The 22,532-nt window shown below is 40.2% G+C and overlaps 1 protein-coding gene across 5 annotated transcripts in view; it reads right to left on the bottom strand.

Annotated features, from left to right (window-relative positions):
* The window catches only part of FAM102B (family with sequence similarity 102 member B), an 87,360-nt gene extending 65,168 nt beyond the window's left edge, over positions 1-22,192 (bottom strand). For all 5 annotated transcript variants that reach the window (XR_004623342.1, XM_034654005.1, XM_034654008.1 and 2 more), the window contains exon 1: positions 22,045-22,192. Coding sequence is in view for 4 of the 5 variants with exons in the window: in XM_034654005.1 (XP_034509896.1) it covers positions 22,045-22,184 (140 nt within the window). In the remaining variant the exon portion in view is untranslated. The remainder of the gene's footprint in view (positions 1-22,044) is intronic.
* Between the last annotated feature and the right edge of the window lie 340 nt (positions 22,193-22,532).

The raw sequence follows: 22,532 nt of genomic DNA, 5'->3' as shown, positions 1-22,532 counted from the left end.
CCACTATGGAAAACATTATAGAGGTTCCTCAAAAAATTAAAAATAAAACTACCATATGATCCAAAAATTCCATTGTTAAGTATTTATAGGAAAAAACCCCAAAAATTATTTGCAATAACAAACAAGCATTATTTACAATAGTTAAGATATGGAACCTGAGCGGGAACAAAGAGTCCTACGCTTAAAGGATTGAGCCACCCAGGCACCCCTCTTAACATAGTTTAGACAGGTAAAATCTGATCCTGAAAAACTGGCCTTTATAAAAAAAAATAGCCACTATACACATAACAGATTAATAAAAATTAGGATATTATAATTTTCATACTTGTTTTATAAATCATGTTTATTGCAGAATATACAAAGAAGATAACAGTCACCAAGAAAAATAATTTTATGGTAAACTGAAGTGAAAAGTAACAGAATAGTTCAACTGCCTGGAATAGTGCCTGGCACATAGCAGACACAGGAATATTTGTTAAACGAAAGAATGAACTATATAGAAAACTGTCCAAGGACTTAGATTGGTTTAAAAGAGTTTTGTCAGAAAATGCTTTATTATTTTATTATTATTATTATTATTTTAGAGAGAGAGAATGCAAGCATAAGCAGTGGGGGAGAGGGGGAAGGAGAGAATCTAAAGCAGGCTCCGTGCCCAGCACAGAGCCTGACATGGGGCTCAACCTCACAATCCAGGAGATCACGACCTGAGCCGAAATCAAGAGTCAGATGCTTAACCAACCGAGCCACTCAGGTGCTCCTATTATTATTATTTATTTTTATTATTTAAGTAGGCTCCATGCCCAGCATGGGACCTGAACTCATGACCCTGAGATCAAGAGCTGCATGCTCTATGGTCTGAGCCAGCCAGGTACCCCAGAAGATGTTTTTTTTTTTTTTAAAGATTTTATTTATTTATGTGACAGAGACAGCCAGTGAGACAGGGAACACAGCAGGGAGTGGGAGAGGAAGAAGCAGGCTCCCAGCGGAGGAGCCCGATGTGGGACTTGATCCCAGAACGCCGGGATCACGCCCTGAGCCAAAGGCAGACGCTTAATGACTGCGCTACCCAGGCACCCCCAGAAGATGCTTTTTAAAAACAACTTTATTGAGCTATAATTCCCACACTAAATGAGTCATCCATTTGAAATGTACAATCCAATGGTTTTTAGTGAATTCAGATTGTGAAACCACCACAATCTGTTTTAGAACATTTTCATCACCTCCAAAAGGAACCTAATCAACAGTCACTCCCCTTTTCCCTCCAACTCCCCAGGCCTGGGCAACTACTAATTTACTTTCTGTCTCTATAGATTGAATTTATATGAAATGTCCAAAATAGGAAATCATATAATATGTAGCTTTTTGTGATGGTTTCTTTCACCCAGCATGATGTTTTCAAGATTCATCCATATTGTAGCATGTATCAGTACTTCATTTTTTTATTGCTGAATAATATTCCATTGTACGGATGTCCCACATTTATCCATTTGATCAGCTGACAGACACTGGGGTTGTTTTGACTTTTGACTGTTATGATTAATGTTGTTATGAAAAGTCATGTATAAGTATTTGTGCTGACATGTTTTCTTTCTTTTTTTTTAAAGATTTTATTTTTAAGTAATCTGTACACCCAATGTGGGGGTCGAACTTACAACCCCAAGATCAAGAGTCCCATGTCCCACCGACCAAACCAGCCAGGTGCTGCTCTGTTGACTTGTTTTCATTTCTCTTGGGTATATTAGAGGAACTGCCAGATCATATGGAACTCTGTTTAACATCTGAGGAATTGCCAGTCTGTTCTACAAAGTGGTTGCACTAGAAAATGCTTTCCTGATGAAGGCTCAGTATTAACGTACTGCTCTTTAAGATGGTTTTTAATAATAAACACAAGTCCCAAAGTTATTAAAAATCAAAATATCTGACATTCTACCATCCCATTTCTCCCCTACTGGATAAGTCCTACTAATCTTTCAAAGCTTAGCTCACATGCTACCTCTTCTAAGGAGTTTTTCCTATTTTCTCAGTCAGAATTAATAGCTCCCTTTCTCCTTTGAACTGCCATACAATTTGATTTGTACATTTACTGTAGACTTTGTCACTCTGCCCTATATTGCATTTAAAAATATATGTCAGTATCTCTCACTAAACTGCAGACTTTTTGATGATAAAAATATTTTATACCTATGTTTATAGCAACAATTATATTATCGTATATTATATTAATATATATTATTATAATATACTCATAAATTGTTATGAAGGATATATCATTTGATAATAAAAAGGGCTCGTGCAAAAGATGAAAGTAATACAGTAGTTTCATAGAACAAATTTATTGGGGGGCCTGGGCAGCTCAGTCCATTAAGCATCTGCCTTAGGTTCAGGTCATGATCCTGGGGTCCTGGGATCGAGCTCCCCACAGCAGGCTCCCTGCTCAGCGAGGAGTCTGCTTCTGCCTTTCCCTCTCCTCTTCCCCCTGCTCCGGCTTGTGCTCTCTGTCTCTCTCTCATGCTGTCTGTGTCTCTCTCTCAAATAAATAAATTTAAAAATATCTTTTAAAAAAGGACAAATTTAGGGGCGCCTGGGTGGCACAGCGGTTAAGCGTCTGCCTTCGGCTCAGGGCGTGATCCCGTCGTTATGGGATCGAGCCCCACATCAGACTCCTCTGCTGTGAGCCTGCTTCTTCCTCTCCCATTCCCCCTGCTTGTGTTCCCTCTCTTGCTGGCTGTCTCTATCTCTGTCAAATAAATAAATAAAATCTTTAAAAAATAAATAAATAAATAAATAAATAAAAAGGACAAATTTATTAAGGTAATACATTTAATGAAAGATAAATTTGAAATAATATCAATAAATGCTATTTGTTGATGAACAAATAAGTTATATCTCAAGACTTACAGTACAAGCAAAAATGGCTTAAATAAGCACAAATACAAGTGGGAAAAAGAGGGACTTGCCTAAAATTGCTAAGTAAAAATTAATTACTACATAAACCTGTATGTCTTAATTTTATTAAATCACGTTAGTTTGCAGAATGACTGAATGGACTCATCAATGCTACCGCAGAAAATTCATGGCAAAATGTTCCTGTATTATGAAGTTTAAAAAGGTGTGGAGTCGCTTAAGATTTTGTCTCCTTCTCCCTCTGCCCCTCCACTCCAAAAAAGAAAAAAACAAAACCTGTGGTAAAATATACATAACATAAAATTTACTATCTTAACCATTTTTAAGTGTGCAGTTCATTAGTCTTAAATACATTCATATTGTATCAAATCTCTAAGAACTCTTTTCCTCTTGTGAAAGTGAAACTCCGTACACATTAAGAAATTTCCCATTCCTTCCTTTCCCCAGGTCCTGGCAACCATCATTCTACTTTCTGTCTCTATGAATATGACCACCCTAGGTAACTCACATAAATGGAATTTTATACATATAAAGGAATATACACAAATTTATAAATTATATATATAAAATCAATATAAAATATATAAATGTTACATAAAAAATAAATATAAAAATAAATATATAAATGTATACACACATTTATATATATATACACACACACACACACATACATATATAGTGAATGGTAGGTGAACAGATTATTTGTGGTACATTCAGACCACTAAGTTATTATTTGATGGTAAAAAGAAATGAGCTATCAAGCTATGAAGACACGGAAGAACTGTAAATGCATATTACTGAGTGAAAGAAGCCAATTTGAATAAGGTTACCTACTATATGATTCCAATTATATGACACTCTAGAAAAGGCTACTCAATGGAGCCTGGAGTTAGGGAAAAGGAGGGAGGAATAGATGACAAAGAAGATTTTTCAGGCACTGAAACTATTCTGCATACTGTAAGGGTAGACACGTGTCAGAACACATTTGTCAAAGCCCACCAAGATACAGATACAGAACACCAAGAGTGAATCTGAATGAAAACCATGGACTTTGGGTGATGATGATGTGTCAATGTAGGTCCATCAATTTTAACAAACGTACCCTCTGGTGGCAGATGTGGATAACGGGGGAGATGTGCATGTGTGGGGCAGGGGGTACGTGGGAACTCTCTATACTTCCCACTCAATTTTGCTGGGAACATAATACTGCTCAAAAAATAAAGTCTATTAAAAAAAAAAGAAGAAGAAGGTGAGCAGAAGCGACCTCAGAGGAATCAGAAGTGGGAGGTTAAAGTGGAGAATAAAATTCATGGAAGCCAAAGTAGTCAAGTTTCAAGAAACAGGTACTTACCAGATAATTTTGAATAGAGCGCAAAGGCAGGAATGAGAAAATATTGACCAGATATGGCAATTAGAGACGGCTGATGATGTCAGCAAGGAGAGTTGCCACTGTGTGGAGGGGTAGATATCAGAGTATAGGGTTGTGGGCAGGGAGAAGGAATGCTTACGAGGCAGCAAATGTGGATTATTTTTTCATGATGTTTGGGTCAGAACTGTAGAAAGAGAAGGAGAAGGAAGTTAGATGGAGGTGGCGTCAGAGATACAGGGGGGTGGTTTGGCACCAAACAGAAGGAAGAACATTTATCCTCTGAAACAGGGTGACAAGATTAGGGAAGGTGAAGATCAAGTCTGCAGGTAGGGGCTGTGAGACAGACAGAGACACAGATGATCAGGGAGAAGGCCTCCTAGGAAGCGGAAGGCTAGAAACACATGACCTTGTTCTTGCACGCCTAGAAGTAGTGCAAGTAGAAGACAGCTGGAGCAACTGTCTTGTATTACCTGGGCCTTAGACAGAATGCTAAATTATTTCATGTTCATATTGGAAATCTTCAGGCCATGCAGTTCTATGCATACCTCTCATCCCTGTAATTCACAGGAAAAGACTAAGATGCAGGTCCTGGTCACTCAGCCTTTGAATCCCCAGCAAGCTCTTTCCTATTGTTCTGTTCTTCCTCACTCTGATTCATTCTCCTCCGGCGGCTCTCCTTCGTAACTCAATCCTGTCACCTGAAACCCTGATCCCAGAGGGTTAAGCAAACTCTTACAGTCTCAACTCTTCATGTAACAACACTCCACACACTGTCTAACCGAAACCAACTATCTCATGAGGACACTATTTGTACTGAAGCCTTGTAGAGTCGGTGATGTTTACTTTCCACCCCCATCTCCCACAGAAGGCAGCACTAGCATTTCCCTAACTCCACAACATTATTGGTAGGCTGTAATTCTTCTACTTCCAAGCTTGAGGCACATAGTATTAGGCTGTAACATCAGGCTACACTCTTCCTCTCGTAGTTAATGCCCCAATGAAGCACTGCTTTTTTGATCTCTTTTCACCCCAACACCTGCAATCATACTGGCTATTTTAACACCATGCAAACGACCTAACACCCTACACCAGAGTTCTTTGCCCTATGTCTACCTTCACACCCACCGCTTTAGTAACACTGCACCTTGGACCTTGCCAACCCTCCTGACTACTCTAGAAGGAAGGAACCGCAAAGCTTCAATATCCTGCTCTCTGAACACATCTCTGACTCCAGCAACTCTCTTACAGCCTCATTCCTTTCACATGTACTTTTCTTTACAATCACCGAGGCCTGCATCTTCTAACCATTTTGTTTTCCTGATTTATCTTCCTGGCCTGGTTTCTTTCCTCATGAAGTGTGGACCCCATGAGTGACTGCTTAACATTTCTTTCTCACCAACAGTCTAATTCCCTTGCTTCCTTGGCCTTTTCACATACCTACAACATCTAAACCTGGATCAAATTTTCCATTTTTGCCTGTCTCAAACCTATGAGCATTGCAGGAGAAAAATGCATGCATATACACACCGCCATCACTAAAATTCATGGGTTATTGTTTTTTTAGAGAGAGAGAGTGAGAGAGAGCGAGAGAGAGTGAGAGAGAGCTAGAGAGAAAGTGATCAAGGTGGGGGGGAGGGGCAGAGGGGGAGAGAGAGAATCCCAAACAGACTCCACGCCCACTGCAGAGCCCAACATGAGGCTTGATCTCAGGAAACTTCCGCTTCAGCCAAAATCAAGAACTGACTGAGCCGCCCAGGTGCCCTGTTTTAAATTCTAGTTGGGCCTTCTGGATTTGTCTCTGGTCAGCTTTCTCTCCCATCACTTATAGAAGCTTTTCTGATTTTTTTATCATTATCCTCACGTTCCTTATTCCCCCCTTTTGGGTTGCTACTGAGAAAGCTAAGGTCGTCAGATGAGAATTCTCTTAAATTCCAGCCTTAAGCCAACCTACTCACTTTGCGTAAGTCACTCCTCTGCTTTTGGCTCCATAGATCCTACAGTATCAAAGTTAAGTCCAGACTCCTTGTAGAGACCACCCTCTCTGCCTCTCTTTATGTGTCAGCAGTAATACAAAATTATAGCAGTGCCCCCCCTTCTCCGTGGGGGATATGTTCCAAGACTCCCAGTGGATGCCTGAAACCCGATAGTACGGAATCGTATGTGTACTACGTTTTTTCCTATGCAAACATACTTACGATAAAGTTTAATTTATAAATTAGGCACAGTAAGAGATTGGCAAAGATAACTAACAATGAAGCAGAACAATTATAATATACGGTAACAAAAGTTACGTGAATGTGGTCTCTCTCTTACAATATTGTATGTACTCACCCTTCTTCTTGTGACAATGTGAGATGATGAAATGTCTGTGATGAGTGAGACATAGGCATTGTGACATAGCTTTAGGCTACTGCTGACCTTCTGACCATATGTTAAAGGACGATATCTGCTTCCTTACTGCAGCTGAACTCTGGTAATCAAAACTGCAGAAAACGGAACAACAAATAAGGGTGGAAAATACTACACACAGGTATCCCTCACTTTCAGAAAGTTTGTGTCTTGTCACTTCACATTTAGGAAAGACCTACATTAGTGCCTGCTAAGTGAAAGAAATCTGAAGAGGATTTTTGCTTTCACGAAAAAAGCTGTTACCATAATAAGGTGGATTTTTCCTAAACGTGAAGTGGCGGAATGTGAACTTTTGGAAAGGTGGGGGGGGGTGGTACTCTCTCCCTTATGCCATAGGTTGATGGAAGATTTCATAGAATGCTCTATCTTTGGATAGCGGGGTAAACCTGTATTCACAGAGCTCCCAGTACATACCATGCTGCCATCCTTGCCACTGTGTATATGTACTGTTCCTTCTATCATTCATTTCCCCCTCCAGCTAGACTTTTTTCAAAACCTTGCTAAGGAATTCTCTTCCACGACACTCCCCCCCCAAACAGTTAAACACTTCTTTCTACCCTTTCTTATTTACTACCATAAATTTTACACTGCATGGAAATTTTTCACAAAGGCAATTAAAACAACAAACTTGGGTAAAATGGCTGGTATGTAGAAACAAGGACTATAGGAATTGAGTGAGAAATAAAATCAGAGTGGGATAGTGAGGAAAGATTTCATTCATTCAACAGACAACTGACATTTATTAAGAACACAGTATGTGTAGTAAACATTGCAGCCAAGCAGTGGGTGTATTGTAGGTTGGGACAGGTACGGGCATAAAGCCAATGAGACATTTGATTTAGCTCTTGAAGAATGGCTGGAATTTGAATCAACTACAAGAATGGTGAAGAGGTGGGAAAGGAGAGAGTACCAAGGAGACAGAAACACACAAACACTTGGCTACTATAAGCTGATCAGTCTTGGCTAAAATGGGTGATTTAGGAAGAGCAGTATTAGGAAATACAACTGAAAGCCTAATCATAGAATCGTGGAATCAGAAAGGGCTATGAGAATCACCTAGGTCACCAAGCCTTCTAATGAAGGACAATGTCCCTGACAATGTTCCTTCGGATAGGGTACCAAGGTAGCCTATTCACTACTGTACTCTTCTAAATATTAGAAATTACTTTTCTAATACTATACTGGATAGAGACATGCCTTCTTTAAACTGGATAGAGACATGCCTTCTTTAAAATGTCCCCACTGATCCTAGGTTCTGTCCTCTGATGCACCAAGCATAAGCCTGTTCCTTCTTTATGGGACAGTCTTTCAAATATCTTTCATTTAATTGACTTGTGACCTTGAACAAATTATGCTGCTTTTCTGAGGATCAACTTTCTGATTTCTAAAACAGTGGTGTATGGGGTGCCAGCGTGGCTCAGTAGGTTAAGTGTCCGACTCTTTTTTTTTTTTTAAGGTTGTATTTATTTGTCAGAGAGAGAGAGAGAGACAGCACACATAAGCAGGGGAGCAGCAGGCAGAGGGAGAAGCAGGCTCCCACTGAGCAAGGAGCCCAATGTAGGACTCGATCCCAGGACCCTGGATCATGACCTGAGCTGAAGGCAGGTACTTAACTGACTGAGCCACCCAGGCGTCCTAAGCATCTGACTCTTGACCTCAGCTTAGGTCTTGGTCTCAGAGTTTTGAGTTCGGCCCTGTGCTGGGCTCCATGCTGGGCATGGAGCCTAATTAAGCAGACAAAACCCAAAACAAAACAGTGGTGTCACAGAGGCTAACTGTCCCCTGATATCTGTCCTCCCCTTCTCTTTATCGTAATTGAATCTTTTTCTGGACACGTGGACATCTAGGAAAGACTACACTTCTCAACCTTTCTTGGGGCTGGATGTGGCTTTCTGCTTAAGTTCTGGTCAATGGGCTCTGGGCAATAGGGACCTCCCCTTCCCCTTTCCTTCTTTCTAGTGGCCAGAATTCAGATGTGGGGTGAACCAACTTATTCCCCGTGGATGAGAATGATACCCTGGGCAGGACAGAGCAAGATAAAGCCAGGGCCCCTGACAACTTGACACAGCAGAGCCACCACATCAGCCTGGAATTTATGTAAGACAGAAATAAACTTTTGTATCTTTTAAGCCACTTATTACTTTTTAATATATGTGTTATAGCACCCCACATATATCCTAACCCAATAGGAGATAACACCTCTATAAAACGGATTTTATAAGAATTAAATAAAATTAAGAATGTAAACTATACTACTGGTGATGGGTATTAAGGAGGGCACGTATTGCATGGTGCACTGGGTGTTATACGCAAGTAATGAATCATGGAACTTTACATCAAAAACAAGGGATGTACTGTATGGTGACTAACATAATAAAAAATATTATTAAAAAAAGAATGTAAACTATACATACACTTTTTTTTGTTTTAGTATTTGAAGACTATCATCTCTCTTGAGACTCACCTCATAATTCAAGATTCCTCAGAATCTTTTTTTTTAAGATTTATTTATTTATTTGAGAGGGGGAGTGGGGAGGGGCAGGGGGAGAGGGAGACAGAGATAAGCAGACTCATGGGAACCCGTTTTCTGAGACTAGCATTCGGAAGAAGTCATACCATATATATTTACCCACAATTTTGTTAAAACATAAAAATAAGAAACCACATAACATAAAATTTGAAAGGCAGCAGAATTTAGTGATCAAGAGTGTACCCTACCTCCCAGCTCTGCTGTTTATTAACTGTATAACTCTCAATGCCTCTTTGTACTTCTGTTTCGTCAGGTATAAAATGAGAGTAATAACAGCAATAATGTAATAATAGTACCTTCCCACTAGGGGTATTCTGAGGATATAAAGACTTAGAAAAATTTCTGGCACATGGGAAAAGTGTACAAAAAATGTTAGCTATCATTATTACAATACTGTATCATGTGAATAGATGACCCCATTTCTGGTCAGGGTATAAAGAAGTCTGTAACACATACTCAATGGGGAAAAGCTGAAAGCTTTCTCTTTAGGATTAGGAACAAGACAAGGATGTCCTCTCTTACCACCTGTATTCCACATAGTACTGGAAGTCCTAGCCACAGCAGTCAGACAAGAAATAAAAGGCATTCAAATTGGTAAGGAAGAAGTAAAATGTCACTATTTGCAGATGACATGATACAATATACAGAAAACCCTGAAGAGTCCACCAAAAAACTACCAGAACTGATAAATGATTCAGTAAATTTGCAGGATACAAAATCAATACAGAGGGACCTGTTGCATTTAAATACACTAATAATGAATAAGGAAACTAAGAAAATCCCATTTACAATTGCACCTAACAAAATAAAATACCTAGGAATAAACTTAACCACAGGGGTGAGAGAACTGTATTCTGAAAACTATAAAACAATGATGACAGAAATTGAAGATGATACAAACAAATGGAAAGATATTCCATGCTCATGGATCGATAGAAAAAATATTGTTAAAATGTCCATACTACACAAAGCAATCGACAGATTTAATACAATTCCTATCGAAATAGCAACAGCATTTTTCACAGAACTGGAACCACAAATGACCCTGAATAGCCAAAGGAATCTCGAAAAGAAGATCAAAACTGGAGATGTAACAATCCCAGATGCCAACATATACTACAAAGCTGCAGTAATCAAAACAGTATGGTATTGGCACAAAAACAGACAAATCAATGGGACAAAATCGAGAGACCAGAAATAAACCCATGATTATTTGGTCAATTAATCTTCAACAAAGGAGACAAAAATATGCAATAGGAAAATGTCTCTTCAACAAATGGTGTTGGTCAAACTGGACAGCTACATACAAAAGAATGAAACTGAACCATTTTCTTATACCATACACAAAAATAAACTCAAAGTGGACTAGAAACCCAAATGTGAGACCTGAAACCATAAAAATCTTAGAAGAGTGCACAGGCAGTAATTTCTCTGACATCAATTGAAGCAACATTTTTATAGACTGTCTCCTAAGGCAAGGGAAACAAAAGCAAAAATAAACTATTGGGATTATATCAAAATAAAAAGCTTTTGCACAGCAAAGAAAACAAATCAACCCAACAAAAGACAATGTACTGAATGGAAAAAAGGTATCTGCAAATAATATATCTGATAAGGGGTTAATACTCAAAATATATAAAGAATTATACAGCTCAATTACCGCCCCCCAATAATCCAATTAAAATAAGCAGAAGACATGAACAGACATTACTTCAAAGAACATACAGATGGCCAACAGACACATGAAAAGATACTAAACATCAGTCATCATCAGGGAAATGCAGATCAAAACCACAATAAGATATCACATCACACCCACCAAAATGGCTAAAATAAAAAACACAAGAAACAAGTACTGGAGAGGATGTGGAGAAAAAGGAACCCTTGTGCACTGCTGGTAGGATTGCAAACTGGTGCAGCAAAACAGTATAGAGGTTCCTCAAAAAATTACAATAGAACTACCATACGATCTAGTTATCACACTACTGGGTATTTACCCAAAGAATATGAGAACACTACTTTGAAAGGATATATGCACCCTTAGGTTTACTGCAGCATTATTTACAGTAGCCAAATTATGGAAGCAGCCCAAGTGTCCATCAATTGATGAATGGATAAAGAAGATGTGTATGTGTGTGCTATAAAAAAGAATGAAATTTTGCCATGTGCAGCAACATGGATGGATCTAGACAGTATAATGTGAAATAAGTGAAATAAGTCAGTCAGGAAAAGACAAACACTATATGATTTCACTCATATATGGAATTTAAGAAATGAAACAATGAACAAAGAAAAAAGAGACAAAAAATCAGAGTCTTAAATATAGAGAATGAACTAGCGGTTACTGAGGGGAGGTGGGTGGGGAAATGGGTGAAATAGGTGATGGGCATTAAGAGTGCACTTATGATGAGCACTGAGTAATGTATAGACTTGTTGAAGCGCTACCTGAAACTAATATAACACTATACCTGAAACTAATATACCTGAAACTAATATAACACTATACCTATACCTGAAACTAATATAACACTATATGCTAATTATACTAGAATTAAAAAATAAATAAGTAAAAAAAAAAAAAAATTCTGTGATGGGCGGGGGAGTCCAAGATGGGAGCCTAGGAAGATCCTGAACTCACCTCCTCCCACAGATATACCAAATCTATAGCTACATATGGATCATTTCTCTCTGATAAAGATCTAAAAACTAGATGAAGTACTCTCCACAACAAAGGAAAAAAGGACCATATCAAGATAGGTAGGAGAGGCAGAGACACAGTCTCACAAAAAAAAAAAAACCCCAAAACCCATTCCTGGTGTGGTGACACAGAGTAGAGAGGGCTCTCACCAGAGGGACACTTCTTCTGGAGGAGTCAGGGGTTGATGCTATACAATGGGCCCCAGTCCCTGGGATCTGAACCATGCTATACAATGGGCCCCAGTCCCTGGGATCTGAACCATGAATGTCTGGCCTGTAAAACCAATAGGTCTGATGTCTGGGGGTCCCAAAGGGCTACAGGAAACTGAGATTCCCTTCTTGGAGGGCTCATGTACAGTCTCACTCACTCTGAGACCCAGTGAAAAAACAGCAGTCTGAAAAGAGGCAAGGTTTTGTGTGGGAAAGATTCATTTGCTCATCTGGGGGTATTGGCTAGAGGAGTAGGGGACAGTTTAGATGCTTCCCAGATATGGAGGCACTGATAGACACCACTGTTGCACTCTCCACACCGCCTACTAGCACAGGTGGGTGACCTTGGATGTGGTACCCGCTCACTGTCTTGGTGAGATGAGTCAGGTGAGCAGTCATGGCACCTGCTGAGACCAGAGAGCATAAACAGTTGTGGAGTTCTGCTCCCTAGCTAAAGTCTGCCAGCACTGGCTGTTGCAACCCATTCCCTCCACCCCTTCCTGGCTGGGGCTGGTAAGTGTGAGTAGTTGGGGCATCCTCCCACTCCCAAGCCTAAAGTCAGTGCAGGCACACAGACAAGGCACTCGCTCTCTTGCCACATTGCTGAATACTACCACTGCAGGAAGTCAAGACAGTTTCCCATTGCTTTTCTAAAGCTAGGGAGTGTGTCCAACCCCCTATACCTTCCAGCTCCTTTACTAAAACCAGTGGACTTGTGCCATCCATACAGGGGACCTCTGTGGATTGTCTGACCCTGGTGGCCAAGAGGATTGGTATTCTAGAGCTCCACAGGACTATAATAGTCCAAAAGACAGCTCTTGTTAGGCCGCCATGCCCTGGGCACTACAAAGACGGAAGACTGAAACACAACCCTAGTCTTCCTGTGAAAAAGGCCTATTTACTTAGCCTGGAGCTTCAGCCTGAGAGATAGGCTTTAGGTTTCCCACACATCTAGAGGCTAAGGAGGCATATCCAGGGAACGTAAGCAGAGAAATACATCCTTGTGCATCCCACTAGCCTTGCTGTGGCTCAACGAGTCTTCCCAGATTTTTGCAACTGTTGCCCAGGGGGTTCCTCAAGATCTCCTGGTCTGGAGGCTAATAGAGATTGTGACTGTGGCTCCATAGGATTTTGCAAACTTTAAAAGCTTTAAAACTTTAAGTTTAAAAACTTTGAAAGCTCCTGCCTGAGGATCTGGCTTCCAAACTGGGTGCTAAATGAGAACCCTCCCCTTGGATCACTAATAGGTCTTGGTACAACCTCAACAACAGGGGCTTATCAAGAATACAACAGGTGGCTTATACAATCACAAAGGTTAGAGAGACAGCCAACAGTTAGGGCAATGTTGAATGAGAAGGAGCATCACTTACATAAGGCCACTCCTTCAAGATAGAGAGGTAGCTATTTCAGTAATACATAGAAACAAACACAGAGAGTCAAGTAAAATAAGGAAACAAAGAAACATGCTCCAAATAAAACAAGATAAAACCTCAGAAAAAGGCCTTAATGATATAGGGATAAGTAATCCACCTGATAAAAAAAAATTAAAGTAATGGTCATAAAAATGCTCACCAAACTCTAGAGGAGAATGGATGAACACAGTAAGAACGTCAACAAAAACACAGGAAATGTAAAAAAAAAAAAAAAAAAAAAAAAAAAAGTACCAAACAGAAGTCACAGAGCTGAAGAATAGGGTAGCTGAAGTGAAAAATATACCACAGAGGTTCAATAGTATACTGGATGAAGCAGAACTATGGATCAGTGAGCCGGAAGATAAAGAAATGGAATTCACCCAGACAGATCAGCAAACAGAAACAAGAATTTTAAAAATGAAGATAATTTAAGGAATATTGAGGAAAACATCAAGTGAGATAGTCCCACAAGGGGAAGAGACAGAATAAGAGGCAGAACACTTAACTGAAGAACTATGGCTGAAAACTTCCCTCACCTAGGGAAGGAAACAGATATGCAGGTCCAGGAGGCCCAGAGTTCCAAATACAATGAACCCAGAGAGCTACCAAGACACATAATGATTAAAATGTCAAAAGTTAAAGAGAGAATCTTAGAAGCTGCAAGAGAAATACAAAATTGTTATGTATAAGGGAAACCCCATAAGGCTATCAGCAGAAACTTCGCAGGTCAGAAGGCAGTAGCATGAGATATCAAAGGGCTGAAAGGAAAAACCTTCTGACCAAGAATAAGCTACTGGCCAAGGTTATCATTCCGACCAAGAATAATCTTCTGGCCAAGGTTATCATTCAGATTTGAAGGTGAGATAAAGAGTTTTCCAGGCAAGCAAAGTGAAAGTTCATCACTACTAAACTGGCCTTACAAGAAATATTAAAGAGACTTCTTTAAGCTGAAAAGAAATAGATAATAAAACATATGAAAGTAAAAATCTCACTGGAAAAAGGTAAATATACAGTAAAGGTAGTGGATTAAAAAATTATAAAGCTATTAAAAGACCAAAGGACAAAAGTAGGAAAATTAACTAAAATTACAAGAATTAGTTAAAGGATACATAAAACTAAAAGATGTAAAAAGTGACACCAAAAACATACAATGTGGCAGGGGAGAATGAAAGTGTAGGGTTTTGAATGTGTTCAAATTTAAGTTGCTTTCAATTTAAAATAGACTGCTATATACATAGGATGATATATGTGAGCCTCATGGTATCCACAAAACAAAAACTTATGATAAATACCAAAAGAAAATGAGAAAGGGATCTAAACACAATAATAAAGAAAGTCATCAAATCACAAGGGAAAAAAGAGACAAGAAAAGAGGAACTACCAACAGCAGAAAACAATTAACAAACAAAATGGCAGTAAGTACATACCTATCAATAATCACTTTAAATGTAAGTGGACTAAATATTCCAATCAAGAGACACAGCGTGGATGATTAGCTTAAGAAATAAGACACATCTATATACTATCTACAGGAGACTCACTTCAGAAGGGCACACAGAGACTGAAAGTGAAGGGATAGAAAAAGATGTTCCGGGGCGCCTGGGTGGCACAGCGGTTAAGCGTCTGCCTTCAGCTCAGGGCGTGATCCCGGCGTTATGGGATAGCCCCACATCAGGCTCTTCCACTGTGAGCCTGCTTCTTCCTCTCCCACTCCCCCTGCTTGTGTTCCCTCTCTCGCTGGCTGTCTCTATCTCTTGTCAAATAAATAATAAAAAAAAATCTTTAAAAAAAAAAAAAAAAAGAAAAAGATGTTCCATGAAAATGGAAACAAAAAGAAAGCTGGTGTAGCTATACTCACTTTGGATAAAATGAACTTTAAAACAGCCTATTTATAACAAAAATGATTAAAGGTGCAAACCAGCAAGAAGATACAACATTTATAAACATAAACGACCCTGAGATTATGACCTGGGCTGAAATCAAGAGTCAGACACTTAATCTACTGAGCCACCCAGGTACCCATCAGTGAAAATCTAAAAGCTTTTCCTCTAAGATCAGGAACAAGACAAGGATGCCCACTATCCTCATTCTTATTCAACAAAGAATTGGAAGGCCTAGCCACAGCAATTAGACAAGAAAAAAAGAAAAGGCATACAATTTGAAAATGAAGGGAACTGTCACTATTTACAGATGACATGATACTATAAATCGAAAACCCTAAAGACTCTACCAAAAAGCTGTTAGAACTAGTAAATGAATTCAGTAAAGCTGCAGGATGCAAAATTAATATATAAAAATCTGTTGCATTTCTTTTTTTTTTAAAGATTTTATTTATTTATTTAAGAGATAAAGAGCGAAGAGAGAGCACAGGCATAGGGAGCAGCAGAGGGAGAGGGAGAAGAAGACCCCCTGTTGAGCAGGGAGCCCAATGTGGGGCTTGATCACAGGACCATGGGATCATGACCTGAGCTTAACTGACTGAGCCACCTACGCACCCCAAAATCTGTTGCATTTCTCTACACCAATAACTAAGTAGCAGAAAGAGAAATCAGGAAAAATAATCCCATTTATAATTGTATAAAAAAGAATAAAATACCTAGGAATAAATTTAACAAAGGAGGTGAGTGACTTACACACTGAAAAAGTATAACACACTGATGAAAGAAACTGAAGATAACAAATAAATGGAAACATGTTCTGGACTCACGGACTGAAAGAATTAATATTGTTTAAATGTCCCTACTACTCAAAGCAATCTACATATTCAATGCAATCCCTATTACAATTCTAGTGACCTTTGTCACAGAACTTAAACAAATAATTCTAAAATTTGTATGGAACCACAAAAGACCCCAAACACCCAAAACAATAATATTGAGAAAGAAGAACAAAGCCAAAATATCACACCACCTGATTTCAAACTATACTACAAAGCTGTGGTAATCAAAACACTATGACATTGACATAAAACCAGATTTACAGATCAGTGAAACAGAATAGAGAGCCCAGAAATAAACCCATGCACATGTGTTCAATTAATTTAGGACAAAGTAGGCAAGAATATACAATGGGAAAAGGACAGTCCAACAAATGGTGTTCAGAAAACCGGACATGCAAAAAAATCAAACACAATGTGCAGTGAACTAAAATCTTGAAAACATGAAGACATATTCTGGCCAAAGAGAAGAAATCCCTTTAGCTTGTTTACAAAGTAAAAGATCCAACACACAGATGTGCTCATTAGCTTCCCAGACACCATGAGTACAAAAAAAGATGAACAAAATAAGGCAAACTTGGGAATCCTAAAAATACAGGAAATTTTTCTTCTTATTCCTTTATTGAAGCAGACCAGAAATGAAACCTGTTCTGACAGTCTTAACAAACCTCAAAAGAGATTAAATGCTTTTACAAAGGAAGCATGTACTTAAAAGACTTAAATAGTGTAATTTTCTGTTCTTTTGAAAGATTCAAAAATATTTCATTAGGCAATAATTGGTTTCAGTTTATTAGATTATTTTAATCATACGATGTATTTTCTGAATGCTTTGTTAACTATGGTATGTAAACCCTGATAATTTTAATAATATTTATTACAAATAAACACCTTCTAGTCTTATTTTTTCTAACCTCTTCACTAAACACACTTTTCTAGCAAAAACTGGATCCTTCTCAAATTAATTGTCACTACTAATCTTTAAAAGGGCAAAACGGGTAAGGAAATTCTAGATGAAAAGTTCAGTAAGCAGGCTTACTTACAAGAGACCAGAATCTAAGAAACGCACAATAACTATGTCTCCAACTGCTAATCAGGCTCACTGTCACCTCAATGTGGTGTGTCCAACATATAACCTGCCTCCTATCCTCTCCCACAATATACTATCAACAAATATACCTCACATATACCGTGATATACCTCAACAAAACAATAAAACAAAGACTCTACTTGACTTCCTTACCTTACTCTGTCATATCTTCAAGGCATTTGTCATAATATTATTATTTTATCAGCCACTTAGATGAAAAACCTCCAAATTCAGGTTCTTGTTAGCTCCTGCCTGGGTTATTTTAACAGACTCCTAATTTGTCTCCCCATTTCTCATCTATCCGCACTTGAATCTGACAAACAGCAACGAGCTAGCCAGCTTAAATACCACTTTAATCACAATACAACTTAGTGCAAGAATCTCAAATTGACTTTTATCCTATGAGCAGTGGAAAACTATTCAAAGTCTTTATCTTCTGCTTCTGTTCAATGTGAACTCTCTCTGCAGTCAGGCTGATCTATCACCAGCTCCTATTGATGACCTGTTCAAGCTGTCCTCTCACCCTCACTTCTTTGTTAATGCAAATTCATCCACCCAGCACGCTCAACTGAAAAGCTACTGTGGTTTTTCAGTAACCATTACAGCTGCAAATAAATTCTTTACCTGCAGAATTTCAACAACACTCACATATTGTCTGACCCATTGATTAGGCACTAAATCATACTGTCTCCTACTGTCAAGTAATTATACATCTGTGATCTAATTTCATTAAGTAGAGCTAATTCCCTTTGGGCTTTTATATTTGTTGTGCTTCTTGGGGCCCCTGCCACACAGCTTGAAACCTGGTAAATGCTCAGTTAACATTTAGTGAGCAATGAATGATCTGCCTCTTTAGTTTCTGATTAAAGCCAAATATATTTATAATTTGCAATGTACCTCTAAAGCTTTTCTCTAAAAAATGAATTATTATTTTAGGTACATTCATGCTCAGGGATCCCCAAGAACATCCCCAGGTTGAGGGATCCATTAGGAAGACTCATAGGACTCAGCATACAGTTGTATTCATGTCAACGTTGGTTTTTTTGTTTTTTTTTTTCCAGTAATCTCTGCACCTAACATGGGGCTCAAACTCACAACCACGAGATCAAGAGTTGCATGCTCTACCAACTGAGCCAGCCAGGAGCCCCACGTCTAACATTTATTATAGCGAAAGGATACAAAGCAGAATCAGTAAAGCTAAAAGGTCCACGGACCAAAGTTGTGGGAAACCAAGTGAAAAGCTTCAAAGAGTCCTCTCCCAGTAGAGTCACCCAGCATCAAATAACAGCAACATATGTTATCTACCAAGGAAGCCCATTTGGGGGCTGGTCATATAGGCACTCTCCCCCTGGCACAGACCAAAATTCCAGACTCCTAGAAAGTATTCAGCATAAATCATATTGTTGGTAGTCTAGGCACGGTGAGACACTCCAAAGTTTTACATCACTGTAGGGAACTGGTGACCATTCGAGTTCTCAGATGCCAGCAAATACATTGTAAACAGGCCTTTCTAAGAAAAGTAGTGTTGGGCCTATGTTAACCCTTTTCTATGTAATTTCATATTTTTATGGGAGAAATGTTATAGTGTTAGCCATATTTGATTTATAAGAGGCATATAAAGCATTTTTGGTTGGTTTGGGGTTTTTTTTTTTGGTTGGCAACGGGGTTTGTTATTTTAAAGATTTAAGATTTAAATAATTTATTTCTTTTAGAGGGGGAGGAGCAGAGTGGGGAGACAAGGAGACTCCACACTGAGCGTGGAGCCAGATCGGGGCTTGATTTCAGGACCCTGAGATCATGACCTGAGCCAAAATCAAGAGTGGGACACAACGGACTGAGCCACCCAGGCGCCCCTTATTTTAAAAAAAAATTAAAATTTAGCATTTAATCAGAGATGCAATGCTTCAACTGGCATCCAAGAATTAAAAGTTACGCAATTTAAAAATAATTCACATCCTTTAGGTGTTTCAAGTCTTTTTTTCCTTATAATATGAGGTACCTTTTTCAAACCAACACTTTTGTAATTGTCAGGATAAAGGAATTAAGTATGACTATTGTAAAGGAAGCAAACCCTCTTGGACAAGCTCCTTGTCTTCTCTTTAAATGTTGATTGGGTGTGGACACCTGGGTGGCTCAGTTGCCTAAGTGTCTGCTTTCTGCTCAGGTCATGATCCCAGGGTCCTGGGATTAAGTCCTGCAACGGGGCTCCTTGCTTGGCAAGGAGCCTGCTTCTCCCTCTGCCTGCCACGCCCCCTGCTTGTGCGCGCTCTCCCTCTGACAAATAAAGCTTTTAAAAAAAATGTTGATTGGGTGCTAGAGCACTGTGATAGCTGATTTCGGCACATCATCTTACTAAATCCTCACAACAACCTTATATGCTAGTGATGGTTTCTATTTTACAGATGGAAACTTTGAGAGGCTGAGTAATCCACCTTGGTTTATCATGGTGGAGTTGGGATTTAGGCTCAGATTTGCCTCGTTCTAAATCCTTGTTCTTAGCTTTACACCAACCACCTCTACCTAACAAGGCACAGGCCCCTTATTATGAATCATTTCCCTCCAAACTGTAGGGGTTTTCGTTTGTTTGTTTGGCTATATAGAGCATTATTCTTTTTTTTTTTTTAATTTTATTTATTTATTTGACAGAGAGAGACAGCCAGCAAGAGAGGGAACACAAGCACGGGAGTGGGAGAGCCTGACGCAGCGCTCGATCCCAGGACCCCGGGACCACGCCCTGAGCCGAAGGCAGACGCTCAATGACTGAGCCACTCAGGTGCCCCTAGAGCACTATTCTTAACCTTACTGATTTTCATTAAGGCCACATTTTTGTTGGAAGAGAAAGGGGTAAGTTGAACCCAGGATACTCTGCTTTTGCCTTTCCAACTCTTGCAAATTAGAAATAAAATTATACCCCTTGTTTGTTAAGATCATTAGGAAGCTCCCCATTCAGCACAGCACATAACTTTCTCCTTCATCTGGCATCAATCTGTTTGAAATTAGGCAGACCTGTATCAAGATCTTGACATTTTACTTAACAGATCTACAGGCCTTGGGAAAGTTAAGCTTTCTGAGTCTCAGTTTATTCATCCACAAAATGGGAATCCCTACCTCACAGGTTTGCTGTGAGAATGAAATAAGATAATATACTTAAAGGTCCTAACCTACTCATATTTGCTGAATAAATGACTGCCTGCAAAACTGGAATAACTGATTTGTGAGTAGCAAGCCAAGAATCTGAGGGAGAAAGAGGTAAGAGAGAGGTACTCTAACCACCAGGTGTCACCACCAACCAGGAAGGGCTGGTCTAACTGCCAGAAATGGCGGGGTGGGACCCTGCAGCAAACAGGGTAAGACAGTCATTTGCACCTACAGGACATTCAATTGGTTTTGGCTTTTCCACACTTTAAGAGCTGGTACAATATTTGCTGCACCATTTCAAGTTACACTGTTCTCTTACCAGTGTGTTAAAAGTGATTGTAGTGTAATTAATTAGCTGAATAGCCACAAAAGATTTGGCAGCACAGTTTAATCTTAAAAAGTATCCTGGGTTGTTTTTTAATTTTGAAAGTCGACAATGCTTTATACATCCTTTGCTTTGGCCAACTAGCCATTTACATTTTCTGGCTTCTATAGGCTTCAGCGTTGCCACCACAGACAATTTTCTGACCCCAATCACACAACCCATTGACCTTATTTCCTTTACACTAATAGGGATGACAGGTAAAAAGAAAGCAGAATATTTTTAGGGTAAAAATAAAGTCTATGAGCAGTAAATTTAAGCAAAATAAGCATTAACTGTTAACCTCTTCCCTTGATCTCAGGCACTTAAAAATTCATTTTAAAAAATTCTGTAAATTTCCTATTTTCTTAAGAAACACTTATCTACTTACCTAAGGGTAAATCTGTCAACCTACCAAATAGACATTACACGACTCAAGGAACAAACACTATCACCCTTGGCTCCATTCTGTAACCTGCCAATGACTCTCCCCGAGGGTGCCCAAGGGCTCATTTCAAAATGAGGGCAGGTCTGGGCTCTCCTTCTGGTTCTAAGTCCTTCACACTGAGAGCCACTAGTGGCCACCTCAAGACTGGTAACTCAGTGAGTGTTACCCCGTAACTGGAGACGCCGCTCTCCGATGAGGCAGACTGTTGTCTCATCTGCCAGGGAACGCTTGATTCAAGTCAAGCCTGACCGGGCCTAACCTGGCCGCATCCTGAGCTTCTGGGTCCCCGAGTAAGCAACAAGAGAAAAGGAGTTAACGCTGAGCACAGGTTTCTGTTCAGAGCCAGGGCTCTTGGAACTCAAGCAGTTTGGGTTCTTTTGGGTTTTGTTTTAACAACAATTCAAGTTCCACTTTGCATTTCGCAAATATGGAAACGTCTTAAGAGAAAACAGAAGTATTCTCTCCCTTCTGGCCATTGCTCTCATTCCTAGAGAATTTAGGAGGGAAGAGCAGATACCAGGAACCATCTGGAATCAGGAGAGCCAGAGCCAAGCCCAGCTGAGATGGATCCATTTGAGAAGCACTTTGTGCAGATCAATAAACTCCTGACTGATTTCAGACTGGTCCCTAGAGAAAGAGAAGCTCGCGAGGCTGGCCTTCCCCCTGGAGTAAATGGGCCAAGGAATGACAAGCTGCCCATCGAAGAAATCCCTGCGGGGCAGGCGCGGGCGCAGCGGCTCGTGGGGCGCAGAGGGCGCGTTACCTGGGGGACTCTGCGGTGAAGCTGCCGCCGTCCAGCAGCCGCATCTTGCAGAACAGGACCCCATTGACGAAGGGCACTGAGGAGAGCTCCTCCAGCTCGAAGTCCACCTTAAACTTAAACTTCTTCTTCTTCATCATCATGAGAGCCAGACGCCNCGCCTCTCGCGGCAGCCCGGGCCGGAGCGCGGCGGCGCGGACCCCGCCCGCCCGCGAGGAGCGGTCGTGCTGCAGCTCGCCTAGGCTGTGGGGGCCCTTTCGGTGTGCAGCTCGCCGCCGCCGCCGCCCGTCTGAGAGCCGAGAGAGGCGAAGCGTGGAGGACCGCCGCTGCGGCCGCCGCCTCAGCGCCACGGGGCCCGAGGCGCCCCCAGTGGCGGCGGCCAGAGGTGCACCGCGGGGCGGAAGCTGGAGGGCGGACGAGGAAATTCGGGGCGGGCGGGGGCCNCGAGGAAATTCGGGGCGGGCGGGCGCTTCGCGGGGGAAACTGACCCA

The sequence above is a fragment of the Ailuropoda melanoleuca genome, chromosome 2, assembly GCF_002007445.2.
Source record: "Ailuropoda melanoleuca isolate Jingjing chromosome 2, ASM200744v2, whole genome shotgun sequence".
Lineage (NCBI taxonomy): Eukaryota > Metazoa > Chordata > Mammalia > Carnivora > Ursidae > Ailuropoda > Ailuropoda melanoleuca.
The sequence above is the reverse complement of the archived record's forward strand: the minus strand, read 5'-3'. Positions and strand labels throughout refer to the sequence as shown.